We start from the raw sequence: 16,202 nt of genomic DNA on the forward strand, positions 1-16,202 counted from the left end.
TCTGGCTGTTCTTGATGTGCTGCAAGCTTCCTTCCACCAGCTTTTCTTGATGTGCCGCAAGCTTTCTTCCCACACCAAATCCGTTGATGTGCCGTAAGCTTCCTTTCCACACGTTGGGCAGCTGTCTGTAATTTCCTTGGTCAAAAGCGCACGCTCCCCCAAGCCTCAGAGACAGCTGGTCTTTTCCCATGCTGCTGATGCCTTAGTTCCGGACGCAGTGAACAGAGTCTTATCTCCTGCCTTCACACTGCGGGACACGCCTGGCTATCTTCAGACAGACCTGGTGTGGCTGCCTCTTCAGTCATAGACCAGTCTTGAGCAACAGCTGACCACTCAGGCCAGACTTTTATCACCTCTCATTTATAGGCTCATCCAATCAGAGGGTCTGCTACTTTTGCATCCTGAATACAGCTCCATTCACAAACCATTCATGGTGTGTTCAATGCATGGGTAAAGCATCAACCTGGTCCCTTCCTGGTATCAGGCTGTGCAACTCCTTGAAGAGGAATTTTAATTAACTCTAGTCCAGGAGGGCCTGACCAGTGCAGCAAAGAAGGTGTTCTTGTCATTGGATTCCCACAGACCCAAATGTATGAAATATATCCAATAGCACAAGATCACTTGTTTCAGGCAGTCATTTGAACTCTTGTGGATAAGAAGGGCTCGTCCTAGGGACAGGAGGGTGGATCCATGCTAGATTTCCAATCTATTCACATCAGCATAATTTGAGTCCGTGGATGCCGGTGGTGGGTACCAGCACTCACTTTAGCAAACCGGGACTTATTTTCCATCATCAGACTTTGAACCAAAGTAAGAGAGAGGAAGGCTGTATAGGGAGAAAGAGTGAGGAAAAGAAAACAATAACAAAGGAGGAAGCAGGATTAAAAGTAACCTGCACTACGTGATATGAAGAGGCAGGAAGCATAGGGTGGTGGAAAAAAGAGGCATGAGGCGGAATCATGTCTACATAAACATGGCATTCTGCATTTAGCATTCAGCAGCACCAACGATGGGCTCTTTAGAAAAACTTTGGAGCCCTGATTTTTTTCTATACAAATTAAGTCATACATTTCGATGCAGTGACTCTAAGTGGAACTAATTTGCAAAGTCATGGCATGATGCGGCTCTCCTTGACATATGCAGCAGAATAATGATAACAAATTGTTAATGTCTCTCAATGTTTATACTGATTGTTTACATATTTCTTCATTTCACCATACAAACACTAAATGACGTGTAATAAAAGGCCATAACCTTCCCAAGGACCAGGTACATATCCTTACAATTGATTTTTATGACCGGTATTGATAAAGCTTGTCTAGGCGTGGTAACTGCATGGTCGGAGTAGGCATCTGAGAACCCTGCTTCGTCAGTCTGTCCTGATGCAGGAGCCTTGATGAGGAACTGTCACTTTGAGAGGTTGTTTTGACTCATTGCACCTACCTTCTTTTCTTTTAGTCCAAACTGCTTAGAGAAAAATGGCTGATGCAAGGGACGCCTGCTCCGTCAGCAGAGGAAGAAGAAGCTAGGAAGCGACAGTGTGAAGAGGAAGAGCAGAAAGTCCATCGGTTGGAAGACAACATCCACAGGTAGGTGGTCATTTTCACCTTCTCATGCTTTTTAAAAAAAAACTTTATTTATTCTTTTTCAGTGATAAACACAACAATTGACATGCTTCTCGTGATCCATCTCAGGAGGCTTATGACATTACATTGCTTTACATCCCATAAGCAATCTACCGTTCACCCCCTTGACAACATCAATGGTGACCTGTGACCTCCCGGTGGGAGTGTGATTTTAGCATTTCGCAGTAATACACATTTATGAAACACAGTAGCACAGTGTGGCTTCGCAGTGTACAATCCTTCAAACAGTAATATATGGGAATTATAATTGATACATAGTGTGCTAAAGCAAGTACATCGGGCATTCAATGCCTAGGTGGGGCTAGCCATTCTTCCCCCATCCGCCAGTCCCTGAACAGCATCTTGAGACATCCCAACAGCATCAGTGTCTCTTGTACGTATGAGATATTCCTGTAGGGGGCCCCATATGTCTCTAGGCCTCGCTGCAATTGGTTGAGTCTCAGCATGTATCATATTTTTTCTTGACAATATATAGCATCTTGCAACCAGTCCTTGAACTTTGGGGCTCTCCCCTGGCCCCATCAACATGCAAGCCTTCTTTTAGCTAGAAGCAGCATGATATCCAGTAACTTTCTACAACCTTTGGGTATGGTGGCAGTGTAACCAAGTAGCATAAGCAGCGGATCTCTATCAATGGTAATGCCTAACATGTCTTCTAATGCTATGTGTATCTGTGTCCAGTAGTCCCTTACACCCGGGCACTCCCAAGCGAGGTGCAGAAAGCCAGCTCCAGGGCTCCTGCATCTTTCACATCTATCATGATCAGCTAGTTGAAACCTATATTTCCTAGCCGGAGTGTAATATATCCGCTGTAAATAATTATAGTGAATGGCCTTAAATCTGCAGCTAGCAGAGACAGTCCCTGTGAGTCCACAACAATATGTCCATTGTTCGTCAGTGACGTCTCTCCCCAAATCTTCACTCCAATGTAATCTAGCTGCCCCTTCTGTTTCCCGTCTATTCGTTCTTACACTATTATATATACTTGACACTAAATATCTCCCATCTGCAGAATTTAGCATTATATGCAGTGGCGCCATGTTAACAGGCTCTTTAGGAAAATCTTCCAGAACCTCCCTCATTCACCTTCTCATGCTTTAAAGTCCTCAAGGCTCCTTGTGTTCAAGAAATATTTACTTCTGATGTTTGCCAGGCAGTTATTTTGCAGTTTCCTTCCAATGAATTGATTTATCCTCTGGGTGTGGATCAGGGGTTGCAGTGTTAGCTGTCAGAATGTTCATCATAACCCTGGCAAGTAATGGATTTCTGTCCAATGGATGTGTTGGGTATTGTGCAGTGTAGATGTTTCATTTTAGACAAATATTTTCATTGAAACTTATAGGTCATCTATCCTCTCAAATAAGCTTGAAACAGTTGTAGATACTTCAAAGTCAAATGAGTCTCAGCCAAAGTTATTAAACACTGATGCAAAGCCAGATGTGAAACCAGTTAAAACAGTAAACGGCTGAGGCGAACAAAGACCAATAATATAATTTCTAATGGACGTGAGTGGTGTAGATGCAATGCACAACAGTGTAACCTAAGAACACCGTTTTCAAGTTGTTTACGTGAAAGTGATCAAAGACTGGATTCTGCATCAAATGCATTCTGTAGGGATAATTGACTTTCAGCTGTTACACATTTAGGGCCTGATTACGATGGCGGTGGGACCTCCACCGTCAGGCCATCGGTCATCGCCCGCCCGACATCCTAACCAGACCCTTAGTTTTGTGATATATGTTGGCCATGTTGTGTTATTGGACAGCAGTGATGGAATTTGCTTCTCTTCAAAACTGAGGGCTCTTCTGTTAGTTTTTCCTGTGTAGTTTCAGGACATTGGTTTCTTGGTCTCAAATATTGGTAGCTCTACAGAATGGGTTCAGAGGTCCCAGATGCCGCAGGGTAGTACTCACATTAATCAATAGCCCGTTGCTCAAATGTGCATGCTTACACCTCGGTACACAGGTCCCTGTGTTGCAACAAGAAGAAAGTGTGAGACACCTGCTGATCTGGAGGTTTTCATAAAGACCACTAGTAGTCACCAAACCTTTGGCTAAAAGTCGTCTTGCTGATTAATGCGTATTTACTTGTAATAAAATCTCACTAGTGCTAAATGTGAGGCTGTGCTTGCTGGAGGGACATAGGCTTGCAGCAATCCAATCTCACCTATAGTGAGTCAGCCTGAGTAACTTTGGCACAATACTGACACATGCTTTAAGAAATTAAGGTAGAACTTTATTTTTATGTTGTTTTATTTCCTGCGCCATGCAAAAACAGAATATTTGAATACCATAGCATAAATGTCCATGTTTAATATTGTGTTTATATTTTGTTGTTTCTAGAGCACTTAGATGCCTTTCTAGGTTTATGTTTGCTCTAGATAAAACATTTAAATTAAATAAAAATGGAAAATTGACAATATAGGAGGCACTGTTTTTGACAAGGTTGTTGGTATTTATGTCTAATATAGGGATCAAGCCGTTCTTTAAATACTATCTCTGTATCATCTGTTTTGATCTAGTGTGACAGCGCAGCAGTTGCCATACCTTATGTGAGCAACAGAAAAAGAGCTTTCAGAAGTACTACTGAGAGAGGGGCTTAGCCATCACCCACATGTTGGTTCCCTTGACTGCAGCATTTGATTGGGCAGAAACTGTGTGCTTCCACTGAAAAAGAGTGTTTGTACTACAACTATGCCATTTGCAAAAGCTTATGCTCATTACAGCAGGGTAGAGTTACTTATGGTGAAAGTCAATGATCAAGGCATTAGGCTTGATCTGTTTATTATGAAAAGTTACACTAAAGGCTGTTTTTATTGTGAAAATCATATGTTAAACTAAATAGGCACTTGAGGTTGGATTGTTATTACCCGGTATGAAAGCCTTCAGAGAATTATATGGTTACACAGAACCTCACGGATTACCACAGTATGCTAGGGTTTTGGTATTGGTTAACCCCTCTGACAATTTGTGGGGCTGGGATATTTGTATTGTGATATCCTTGTTAGGTCATCTTAGGAGAGATAGTACTTCGCTTCGACAATTGTAATTTTGTACATATTTGTAATTTTATGACTATACACCTTAAAGTTTGTCTGTGGGTAACCTTACACTCAGCACAGTAGGCCTGAGGTGGTTATAGTGACAAGCTAACCATGAAGGCTATAATCCTGATTGATTAATTGGGAAATGCTATGTCCAATGCCATCGTTCTGATCTGGTTATTATAAAAAGTTAGGACAATGAAAGTAACTCTGGATCATTTAATGTGAAAAGGATTAGTCTAAAGCATTAGGCCTTTAATGGTGGATTGTTATCACTGTGTTACAGGCTATAGACAGGTAGTCAGTTACATAAAATCACACAGATTACCATAGTAGGCAAGAGTATCGGAGTTAGTCTTCCTGTTTAACAAACATTAGGGTTAACAGCTATTCACTGTGATAATCCGTGTTAGGCCCCTTTGAAGGTGGCTGCATATTGTTTGTGCCAACTCCAATTTTATGTGAATTTGTAATTTTATAACTATCAGCATGATGTTTGCCAGTTTGCACGCATTGGGTGGCCGTGGTGTCTTGCCAGTGGAAAAGGCTATAGCCCTTATTAGTTAATTAAAAACAGTTATGCCAGATTCCATGGGTTTGATCTGTTTATTATGAAAGTTATGACAAACCTGGTAGACCTGACATACATATTGTGAAAAGCATGTGTAAAAGACAAGTGGCTTTTAGGTTAGATTGTTTTTACATGTGCAAATGCCTGCATGCAGATGTTTTGTTATATGGAATCTCTAGGATTACTGTAGTAACGCATTGCTTTGGTGTTAGTAACCCACTCCAACAAGTTGTGGATATAGGAGATTTGCACTCTGCTAATCCTTATTAGACCCCCTAAAGAGTGATGTTAGATTCAATTGAAAGCTGTAATTTTGAACATATTTGTAATTTTATTAGGGTAAACCTAATGGTTACCTTGTGTGAAAGCTTGTGATCAATACAGTAGGTCTGCATTATGGTGTGACACGCCGATGACAGAGGCTATAATCATGATTGATATAGTGGAAGAAAATGACTTCAATTCCTTACGTCTGATCGATTTATTATGAAAAGTTACGACAAATGCAGTAGACTAGAACTATTTGTTATGAAATGCATGTATAAAATCCAATATACATATGAGGGTGGCTTTTTTACTACACTATGTTAAATGCTGCAGAATTGTATCTTGTTACATACAACTTCTCAAACTGCATTTGTAGGCAAGCATTTTAGTGCCAAATACCCTGCTTTACAAAGCCTAGGCTAGAAGATTTGCACCGTAATAATTCTTGCTGGAAGTTGTTCTTCGGAAGAACTGCAGACTTAGTTATCTGCCAGGAACTTGTACACTGAGGGGCTTTGGGTCTGCCGTCTTCGGCCATTGGTAGGTCTGAGTGTCATTTACACTGTGCTTCCATCCATGACAAGCATGGGGTAATGGGTCAACCCACTTCAGCCATTGGCTCTTTAGTCCAGTGAGTGACTGCATTTGTCTGATCACATGTGCACACCTGCAAGAAACTGCATGTGCTTCAGTGCCAAAGCTGGCGGGCCAGTCATTTAGTCATCTGTTTTCTCCTTTCATAAGTCCCGTTTCATTTCTTCCCTCGTCCTCTTTTTATTTTTATTTTTAGAGCACACTACAGTTTTCCAGACAGAACTTACAAGCTGCACAAGCTGCTTGCTCACCTCTCATTTCATAAGCAGTGCTCCACATTCTGCTTGGCTACTGTGTCTAAACCAAGAAATCATCAGGAAATGGTATTGGCCATAGTGTACCACTGATTCACCACCACAAGATGTTGGTTTAAAACAAGGAAGCTATGCTGAAGCTTCAAAATAATGAAACACTATGTATTGTGTTATGTTATGTTATGTTATAGGTGCTTATATAACGCGCAGCTGCCCCAGCTAAGGGGCGTCCCGGCGCTTTAATGAGCAGGAAAACGGCTACTGCAGGAGTGGACATGCGGCTATAACATAACAGAGAGATCAACAGAAGAGGTGGGTTTTGATAGCCTTTCTGAATGGCAAGAGGTCCTGTAGGCCCCGAATCTGGAGTGGCAGGGCGTTCCATAGTTTCGCTTTGAGATAGCGGAAAGAGCGTCCACCCTTTCGCACGCGATTTATTTGAGGAATCACAACTAGGTGCTGACCTTCTGAGCATAACGCGCACCTGGGGATATAGGGGGTCAGCAAGGGACAGAGCATGGAGGGAGATGCAGAGTGCAAGATTTTAAATGCCAGACAGAGGGTCTTGAATTCAATCCTCTTGTCCACGGGCAGCCAGTGGAGTTTGGTCAAGGTGCTAGAGACCGACTGGGAGCGAGGGAGCCCTGTCAAGGCTCTTGCCGCCGCGTTTTGGACTTGTTGCAGTCTTCCTACCTCTGCCTGGTTAGCTCCCAAAAGTAGGGAGCTCGCATAGTCAAGTCGAGATAGAATGGAGGACTGAACTATGAGCTGGCGAGTAGGGGTATCGAAAAATGTTAGGATCGGCTTCAGGTTCCGAAGGATCCCAAAACAAGTAGCGGCAACCTTTTTAGTGTGGGTAATAAAATTAAGCGACGAGTCTAGCCAGACTCCAAGGTTTTTTACCTCACTCTTGGGTTCAGGAGGGGTTCCGAGCATATCAGGCCACCATTTCACTCCCCAGGCTGAGACATCCTTTCCTACAAGTAAGACCTCAGTCTTGTTGGCATTAAGCTGTAGGTAATTAGATGTCATCCAGTTGGTAACTGCGGACAAGCCAAGTTTAAACTTGGATGCGTTCAGCCCAGAATCTTCACTCAGCACTGCCACTAACTGAGTATCGTCCGCGTATGAGACTATAGAAAGCTCCCATCGTTTGGCGACCTCAGTCAGTGGCTGGACGTAGAGATTAAATAACGTCGGACTGAGTGCAGATCCTTGGGGTACTCCCTGCTCAATTGCACGTTCCATTGATAGAAACGGTGGGGTAGATACACGGAAGGACCTGCCGGTCAAGAATGCCCTGAACCATTCTAGTGCTTGTCCACAGATTCCTACTGCCTCCAATCGATGCAACAGTACCTCGTGTGAGACCATGTCAAAGGCAGCGCTGAGATCAAGAAGAATCAGCGCTGCTGTCTGACCGGAGTCCATGATGTTCCGAAGATGTTCTGTTACACCTAGAAGTGCCGTTTCGGTGCTATGTCCCGTGCGGAATCCGTGCTGGGAGGCGTCGAGGATGGAATTAGCGCAGAGGAATTTCGTTAAGATGCTATTCACGTGGGATTCAGCCACCATTGCAAGACGGTCATCCACTACTGTTTTTAATTTTAATTCGTATTGCATGCACCTACCTGCCATATTTAGGTGTCAGCTTGTTTTGTTTTTACAACTTAAAAAAATGGATGTATGAGTGCAAGAGTGCAAGGCTTAGTGATGGAATCCATGTATGATGAGTTTTGAGTGCCTTAGCCCACCAAAGACTGAGGAGACACTTTCATTTATAAGCCAGGCCTATTGGCACTGCCAATGCCTACTTCTTTTTTTAGGGCTTAGTTATTACACAGGATCCAATGGGCTGCAAGCATGACACCTTTAAACATTTAAAAAAGAGTGGCAACGCTGAAAACCATTGACAATTAAAAACAGATTACAACACAATTGAGGGAATTTGTGTTACACATTATATTTTTCACCCTCTCTGGACCTATCAGTGTGAGGCAAGGCTCAAAGGTTCTCTAACATCAACAAGAGGTGGAGGGAAGTGGAGGTGTATTTAGATATAGTAAATTGATCTTTAACATTTCTTTAATACAATATAAAAGAAAAGAGATTGTTAAAAAATATACTCGCATGCATGATTTCTAAAACGTGTATGATTTTTTTTTATTTCTATTTCTGTTGATGAGATACTATAACATGGTGCAAATCTTTTGGAAGTAACACTCCTAATGCTGTAAGTAATGGATGACTTTTCGCGTGGACTCAGATCTTTGTATAAATTACTCTCTACCAGCACTGTCCACTACTAGGCATCAGGACATTTCATTGTCTGTGACTTCTCATAGACTATGTCCTTAAGATATTTGGGTATTTAAATAAATCCTAATATTGGAATTTTAAATATCCAAAAAGTTTTAGATGTTTTAGAGTTGTTCAAGAACTTTCATTTGGCTAAGATTCTGCATAATTGTAATTTTGGCAGTCATGGGAAGAATGACACTGGTAACAATTACTTGTTCAACTCCTGGTTGTTGTACGTTTTTGATCGATACTAATGCATGCTCTAGTCTTCTGCAAAGGTAGATCCTATAAATGTTAAAAGTGAGATCACCTGCTGCGGTCGTTGGTTTGCGCATAATGAAGAGCTCTCAGGATTGTATTCACGCAAGTCTAATTTGTGCGACAAAAATGATGGGCTGGGTGCTTGGATTAAAAGACGTAATGCATAGTTACCTACTTGGAATACTCAGTGCTATATGGTAACGCTGAGTCTACAGCTGGTGGTACATGTATGAGCCAGACCTAAGACTTGCGGGTTTAGGCAGACCTATCAATCCCAATCACCAAGCATGGCAAACAACATCTGGAGCCTAAAGGGGGTCTTTAATGCACTTTGCTTACATGTGGGGTGAAATCAACTCTTCCCAACTCTCTGCAAGTAATAAGTACAGAGTGAGTGCATAGCATACTGGGACTCCTGTAGTGGGGGCAGGATCTTGGTCTTGATGGTGGTCTGCAGTAAGTGAGAAGAACTTGCACACTAGAAAGGAAGGTCCACTCTTGTTTTTTTCCTAAAACCTACATTTATTCCACTACAAAAAGAAGCCTCAATCACACAGGCTTTGTCAGAGTCAGGTTGTCAGACAATAGCGATCAATGTATCATCAATTGTTTCAGGATTCCACTTGCCCAGTCAGTATTCAACTAGCCGATGAAACCACATGGACTTCCAGAAAGATTTTAAAGATTCCTCAGGCAGAGGGTGACCCACATGGAATAAGGTCTGCCAAAACATTTGTCAAAACCGATTTATAAAGTATGTATGTGTAGATGTCCTTTTCAGTATATTAGCTTTATAAAGAAAAAAACGCTGAACAAGAATAATGGAATTATAACTGTTGGTGTACATATATAGTGACTAAATACTTTAAAAACACTTAAATAGGGTCCACTACAATACACCTTTGGCCCAATTCATTAAGGGACAACATTTTTATCTTTTATGTTTTTCAGAAATCCACAGGAGGGGTAGATGGCTTTACTAAGGAGGATTTATCTGCAGTGGCCTAATGCAAATTGATGGGCCCCCTGCAGAATGGACTTAACGGGGTCCCCTTGAACTGTTGGGGTCCCCTACACTGCAGGGGCCTGCATTGTAAAGCACAGTTACTTTCCTGAGTGTTTAACTACTTCTTATTCAATGCCATTGCACACATTCTGCAAGGCATACCATGGCATGGCTAAGAGGGTGAGGGGATCCCCTCCAAAACAAGACACCCTGGGGGGCCCCAGCACCCCCGTTATGTTATGCCCATTTCCTTGCCATGAGTGTGGCAATAGCTTCAGTAGTAAACCCCATGGAAAGGGTGGATGAGAGGAGTTCAACATGTACTTTGCCTTGAAAGTTTGTAAACGGTCGCAAACTTGTGAATCAGATTCCAATTAATCTGTTTCCAACCCAGTAAACAGACAGAGGGCCATTTTTACAAGGGGATATCACCACCAGAACGTCACTTCTAGCGACGTTATGGTGGCGATATTCCCTTCTCTATATTTACATAGCAGCGTTAAGCCCCTTTTTGTGGCCTAACAAACCCTTGTAAATATGGCCCCTTCACACATATCACTTAGCGTGAAAGGGGTGTTGCCGTTGGTGTTCCACCGCAAAACCCATTGCTTTTAACGCTACCCCAGATTTACAAGGCGGTGTACATCTGAGGCAGCGCCAAAAACTAACACCATGGAGGAGCAGGCGTTAGAATGGCGAAACAAGAACAATTACTTTTGTTTTATCTAGTTCTTCCTTTTTCTATGTGTGCTGCAGAATGCAGCACACATAGAAAGAGCAAAATGTCATTAATGAGCTGGTGTAACTCTACTTCCAGGGTGAGAAGGGGAATGGATCGTCTCTAAACATATGAGGTATAGGGGGATGGGTTTCTATGACTGGAAAATGATTTCCATTTTAAGAGCGGAAAAAATATGCATTCGACCCTCGGGCTACATTTACTCAAGACTGATAAATCTTCGTTTAAAGACAATGATGCTTTGGGTAAATGTGGGCATATGGAATATGTAAAAACGTTCCATGCACAGTACTGGGAATGCTTGTGAATTCTCAAATGTTGTACATATGTACTTGTTCTTAGGAGTTCTACTATGGGTGCGAGTTCACCAATTTTCTTTGTGTATCAGTCCACTTTTTGTCATAGCTTTTGATACTGTCAAAATGAAGTGAATCAAAATGTATTCTACGTTTAACCACATTTAAGAATAATAATTACTTTATTTCTGACAGAGTAAATATTTCTGTTATTTGTATAACTCTCCTGTTAGTATATTAAAAGCATTGTTAGTAAGAGATCAGTGATAGTGCTTAAATATCTGTTCAGGTTGTTGTAGCGCTCACACTAGGTATGAGTTCCACACAAATGTGCTCATAATTAGAACTCAGTTTTACCACAAGCTTCCAAAACTCATACACATGGTAATCATTTTTGCAAAAACAGTGCAAATTCATTTGCACCTGATGGGGTCTATTCACGAACTGAAGTTTGTAGTATGTTTTTGTAGAGCTAAATAGCACTACTAACCTACTACTAAATGCTACTCACAAACCTGCGTTCAGAGTTTCCGCCTCCACCTCTTTTGTATTTTTCTATGCTGAGATCTCCACCCTGACACATGTAGGTATAATTTTTAGTAGTAAATGGGGGCAGCAGCTGGAAGATGGGGAATACAAACGACTAAATGGGAGGGAATTTGAGATGAGTTTGTTGGGGTTTAGCAAGGGCCATTTAGAATCAGGGATGGGTTTTGAGAGGGAAGTCCCCTCACCCACAAAAGGATAAGCTTGTTGCTATTTACAAACTGCAATTCTAAAGTTACTTCTGCCAAAAAATGACCCAAAACAGTACTAAATATTTGAAATTATTTGAATTAATTTAGAGTGGAAGTTAGTGCTGGAATTTTGAAACACAATTTAACCTGTGAACCCATAAACTGGGGCTCAGGGTGGGGCTGTAGAAAGGGAGTGGAGTCACAAAGGGCTGAGTCTTGAAAGTGGAGTCTGACAATCAACTTATACATTTATGTTTTTAAAACTCTGCTGCATAGAAATTGGCAACAACGAAAACTGTAACAGTATATCTATTCTGGTTGACTTAAATGGCCACAAAGAGGCTACATTTTAAAATATTGGGTTAAAACAATTTCTGCAGATATTTTATGTGACCAACAATTTTTGAGGGGATAATAACAATAATAATCATGTTAAGATAAATCTGTTCATTAATTCACTTGCTGGCGAGATCTTTGTTCTTTTAATTTTGAATCATAAAGTTGCATTATGGGTTAATGTGCCTCCTGAAAAGCCCTTCCTGTAACATGCAGCTCATAGATTTTATTTTATGTAGCTAGGTAAGTGGGTTACTATTTTTGACACAGAGATATTTGGTTACTTGTAGTTCATACGTTGCAATTCTGCTCATATAGCACCGGGAGCTATGAACCAGCGTCAGGGAGCTGCGTGAAAGCTGCAACGCATGAGTTTAGAACCTTATTGCGTTTTTTGTCAATCTTTCGTTAATTTAAGATTGTAATAAAAAGGTTCCTTTGGGTAGTAATAAAGTCTTATTAGTACAGACATCCTCAACCACTGAATTACAATGTAAATCCTGACTTCGTGTTTCTCCTGACCATGAACTCTTAGGGGCACATGCATCATTGAAAATTGCATTCGCAAATGGTGCGAATTGCAAAAATCGGCCGTTTGTGAATGCAATTTGAACTTTTGGTATGCATCATAATTTTTTTACTTTTCGCAATTTAAGAAATAGCAAAATTGCAATTTCTTAAATTGCGATTGCATTTAAGGAATCTCAAATTGAGATTCCTTAAATGCAATGCATCAAACTTAAGAAATTAGCGATTTCGCTAATAAGGGGAGCAATTAAGGAATTTTAAGAAATCGCAATTTTTTTTGCGATTTCTTCATGCACAGTCTTTTGCAATTCCTTATTAGCGAATCCTTATTTTTGGCTAATAAGGAATCGCAAATGGCATTGTTGATGCATGTGGGCCTTAGCATATAATGTCTACCAGTAAGAATATGCGACTCCTACACCTTGTAACATGTATTATATACATTGATTTACACACTTGTATGACATATTGTTTCTTTATAATGTGTGCATTTGATGTAAAGGGCGCTGACATGCTACACTGAGGGTACAATGGGTAGCATTATCAAAATGTAATTAAAAAAACAGAGTAAGTGCTAATTAAATTGTTATTTGGGTAATCACTCATACAGACTGATTCATCTCACATTCTTATATACATGGATTGAATGGCTGAATTACAGGTTTCGGTGCAGGTGTACTCACCTGTACGAGATACTACAAGTATACTGTGATATTTACCTAAATATTTTCATTTGGTTTCGATTGGAGTCTTGCATTAGGATATCATGGAAACAGGCAATACATTAAAAAAATTGATTAGGATACTGAATTGTGTAATGAAGAAGCCCTGGCAAAATCGATTAATGACAAAACATGTGTTGGCTAGAAGAAAAAAATGAAAGATTTCAGAATACTTCCAATATCACGTTTCTTTTGTACGACTGGCTGATAAGAGTGACCAAGGATTAACAATTTAGTGTTTGTGGATTGAACAAAGTCACAAACCTTCCTCCAAACCTTGTTTTTTCTTAAGTACAAACTGTGTACCTTTGTTTCCATCCAATTCCTTGGCATCTAGGTGTTAGGCTTCAGATGGCTTTTAGCCAAGATGATACTTGAACAAAATGAGGGCTGATGGGCCTCTAAACCAGGCCTTTGTTTTAGAGCTCAATGAACAACAGAAATGCCAGTACTGTAACAACCAGTTCCTTTTAGTTAATCAGACCATAAGAATTGTGCACTATGGTCGAATAGTGTTTGAGTTAATCTTTTATTTTATTTAAAGTTTTGAGCAAGGATTATTGGTTATTATTTCACCAATTCACTATCCATTACACGACCCCTTTTCTACAAACATGTATTTACATTCACAAAGAATTATATTACAATATCAACAATATCATCATTATTATCCAATCATACCCTCACACATTCATACCCATACACAACGACAAAAAATTATTATCACAAAAACCTGGAACCAAAAGTGTTCACAGTAAGCCATATACAATACATTTACAATGATAAAACTTTTTATGGAATTTTTTTTATATTCTTCCTTTATTTGAATGGCAAAAAAGTTGTCTACGCGTTTCAAACTCACACCATTCGCGGAGTTCTCATCAGGACAAAATAGCTCTAAAGTTAGCTAGAGCAGTCTAGGGTTACCTGGATCACCCGTCGAAAACACCAGATATCCTAATCAAACCATTTTTATTTTAGGTGGAGGTCGCATGTGGAACATGGAAAACGGCTGGTCTTGTCATATGAATTAACGCTGTCCGATTCAGCTGATCTCAAGGAGCGGGCACACACTGGTTGCCCAGAGTTTGAATGTGTCCCGCTGTGCTTGAGAAATCCCGGCGCTGTGATCAATAGCAGCGCTCTTTCATGAAATGGGTTTCCTGTCCCCGCTGGCCTCAAAGGGAATCACGAGGGGCTGATGGTCAGTCTGGTCGGAGGGGAGTTGCTGTCAACAATCACAGTCTCGGGACTCGCTCGTCGCCGTACTTCCGGTTCCGTAAACGGATAATAACCAATAATCCTTGCTCAAAACTTTAAACAAAATAAAAGATTAACTCAAACACTATTCGACCATAGTGCACAATTCTTATGGTCTGATTAACTAAAAGGAACTGGTTGTTACAGTACTGGCATTTCTGTTGTTCATTGATACGTTGTGGCTCAGCCTTGCTGTTGGGGGCCCAGACCCAGTGGTGGTTTTTTGTTTGTTTTAGGGCTAGCAGGAAGTGAAAGCAAAGCCCCTTCAATGGTTTCTCTCCAGAACTGTAAGGAAACAATAAACAGACATTGTTCAATGTTCTCGGTGTCTGGACAAATTAAGCATATTTCACTGGGACCAGACCTGATCTCCGATCTTGTTCCATAGCAGCTGCGGGATCTGAGATCCAACAGGATTCCCCTCATTTTATGCACTGGCAGTAGTTAGATGTGGTCACATTAGTTGCACCCGATGATCACCACCAGTACGTCGACATCTGTACACTGGCTGGCTGTAACCTCAATCTGACCGACCATTAACATGACCTGCTATTAACTCGACTTGCCAGTTAGTGCACAAATTGCTTGGACTGGAGTTGGAAATGTAAATCTACAGAGGTAAGGAGAAGGTCATGAAGGATGTAGTGGTCAGCTAGTGAACTACAATTCATTCCAAATAACCATTTGATCAATCATAGGACACAGGTAATTGTACAGCTCTTTTAATTCAGCTACTCTTAAGTTATATATACTTACTCGCTGCACCAGCCACAAGATGAATTCCCAAGCGCCTCACTCACAACTGACCGACACGCATCACACACTCCATGCCAAAGCCAGGAGAACTGCAAGTTTGCCTAGATCACATTTACATAAACATGATATGACTAAACACAGGCATGGGTTTTAAGGCAGAAATTGATCTGTAGCCCATTGATTGTTTCCGAATAATGTATATAACTAACTGATGCCTTTTGACCCTGTCTAGGTTATTTATCAATTGATCTTATTACTTTTTTATCTTTAGATTAACTGATTTTACTTATTCTATTGTATGAAATTGGATTTTATACCTCTTCCATTTGCTGCTTGTTTATGACTTATTTTATCTTCAACTTTTTACTTGTGTCATTTTTTAACTTGGATTCATGTAAGCTTTTTCGAACTATGATTAACTTGCTTTGCTTTTATGAGTTTTTATCTCGAATAAAGCTGTTTCTGACTCTGACTCTGACTAAACACAGGGCACAACGTAATCACATTTTTAATAACAACATTACTACTGCTAGTAGTAGAACTATTACTACTAATAGCAATAAGAATAATAAGGGCTTGTAACGGGCGGTTTAAAGGTGATGTTCCACCACAGCATACCTTTAATAGATCAGGGCACGAATCAAGGATTGATTACCTCCTGGTTCGAACTAAGGATTGGAATAAAGTCAGGGACTTCACTATACTGAGAAGGACTGACAGTGATCATAATGCACTGACAATGAGGTTCGTTGCACTGGGTACGCCAATTTTAATTACAGATAATAACTCGCTGCCCCCTGATGGCCTTGTTGCATCTAGCAACAGACGTAGGATTAGATGGGCTACACTTGTGCAGAACCCAATAAATACTCAGCGACTATATGA

The 16,202-nt window shown here is 40.7% G+C and overlaps 1 protein-coding gene across 2 annotated transcripts in view; it reads left to right on the plus strand.

Annotated features, from left to right (window-relative positions):
* The window catches only part of PALM2AKAP2 (PALM2 and AKAP2 fusion), a 980,740-nt gene that overhangs the window by 370,126 nt on the left and 594,412 nt on the right, over positions 1–16,202 (plus strand). For both annotated transcript variants that reach the window (XM_078676629.1, XM_078676630.1), the window contains exon 3: positions 1,459–1,589. In XM_078676629.1, coding sequence (XP_078532755.1) covers positions 1,459–1,589 — 131 coding nt within the window. The remainder of the gene's footprint in view (positions 1–1,458; positions 1,590–16,202) is intronic.

Source organism: Lissotriton helveticus, chromosome 2_1 (genome assembly GCF_964261635.1).
Source record: "Lissotriton helveticus chromosome 2_1, aLisHel1.1, whole genome shotgun sequence".
In the NCBI taxonomy this organism is placed as follows: domain Eukaryota; kingdom Metazoa; phylum Chordata; class Amphibia; order Caudata; family Salamandridae; genus Lissotriton; species Lissotriton helveticus.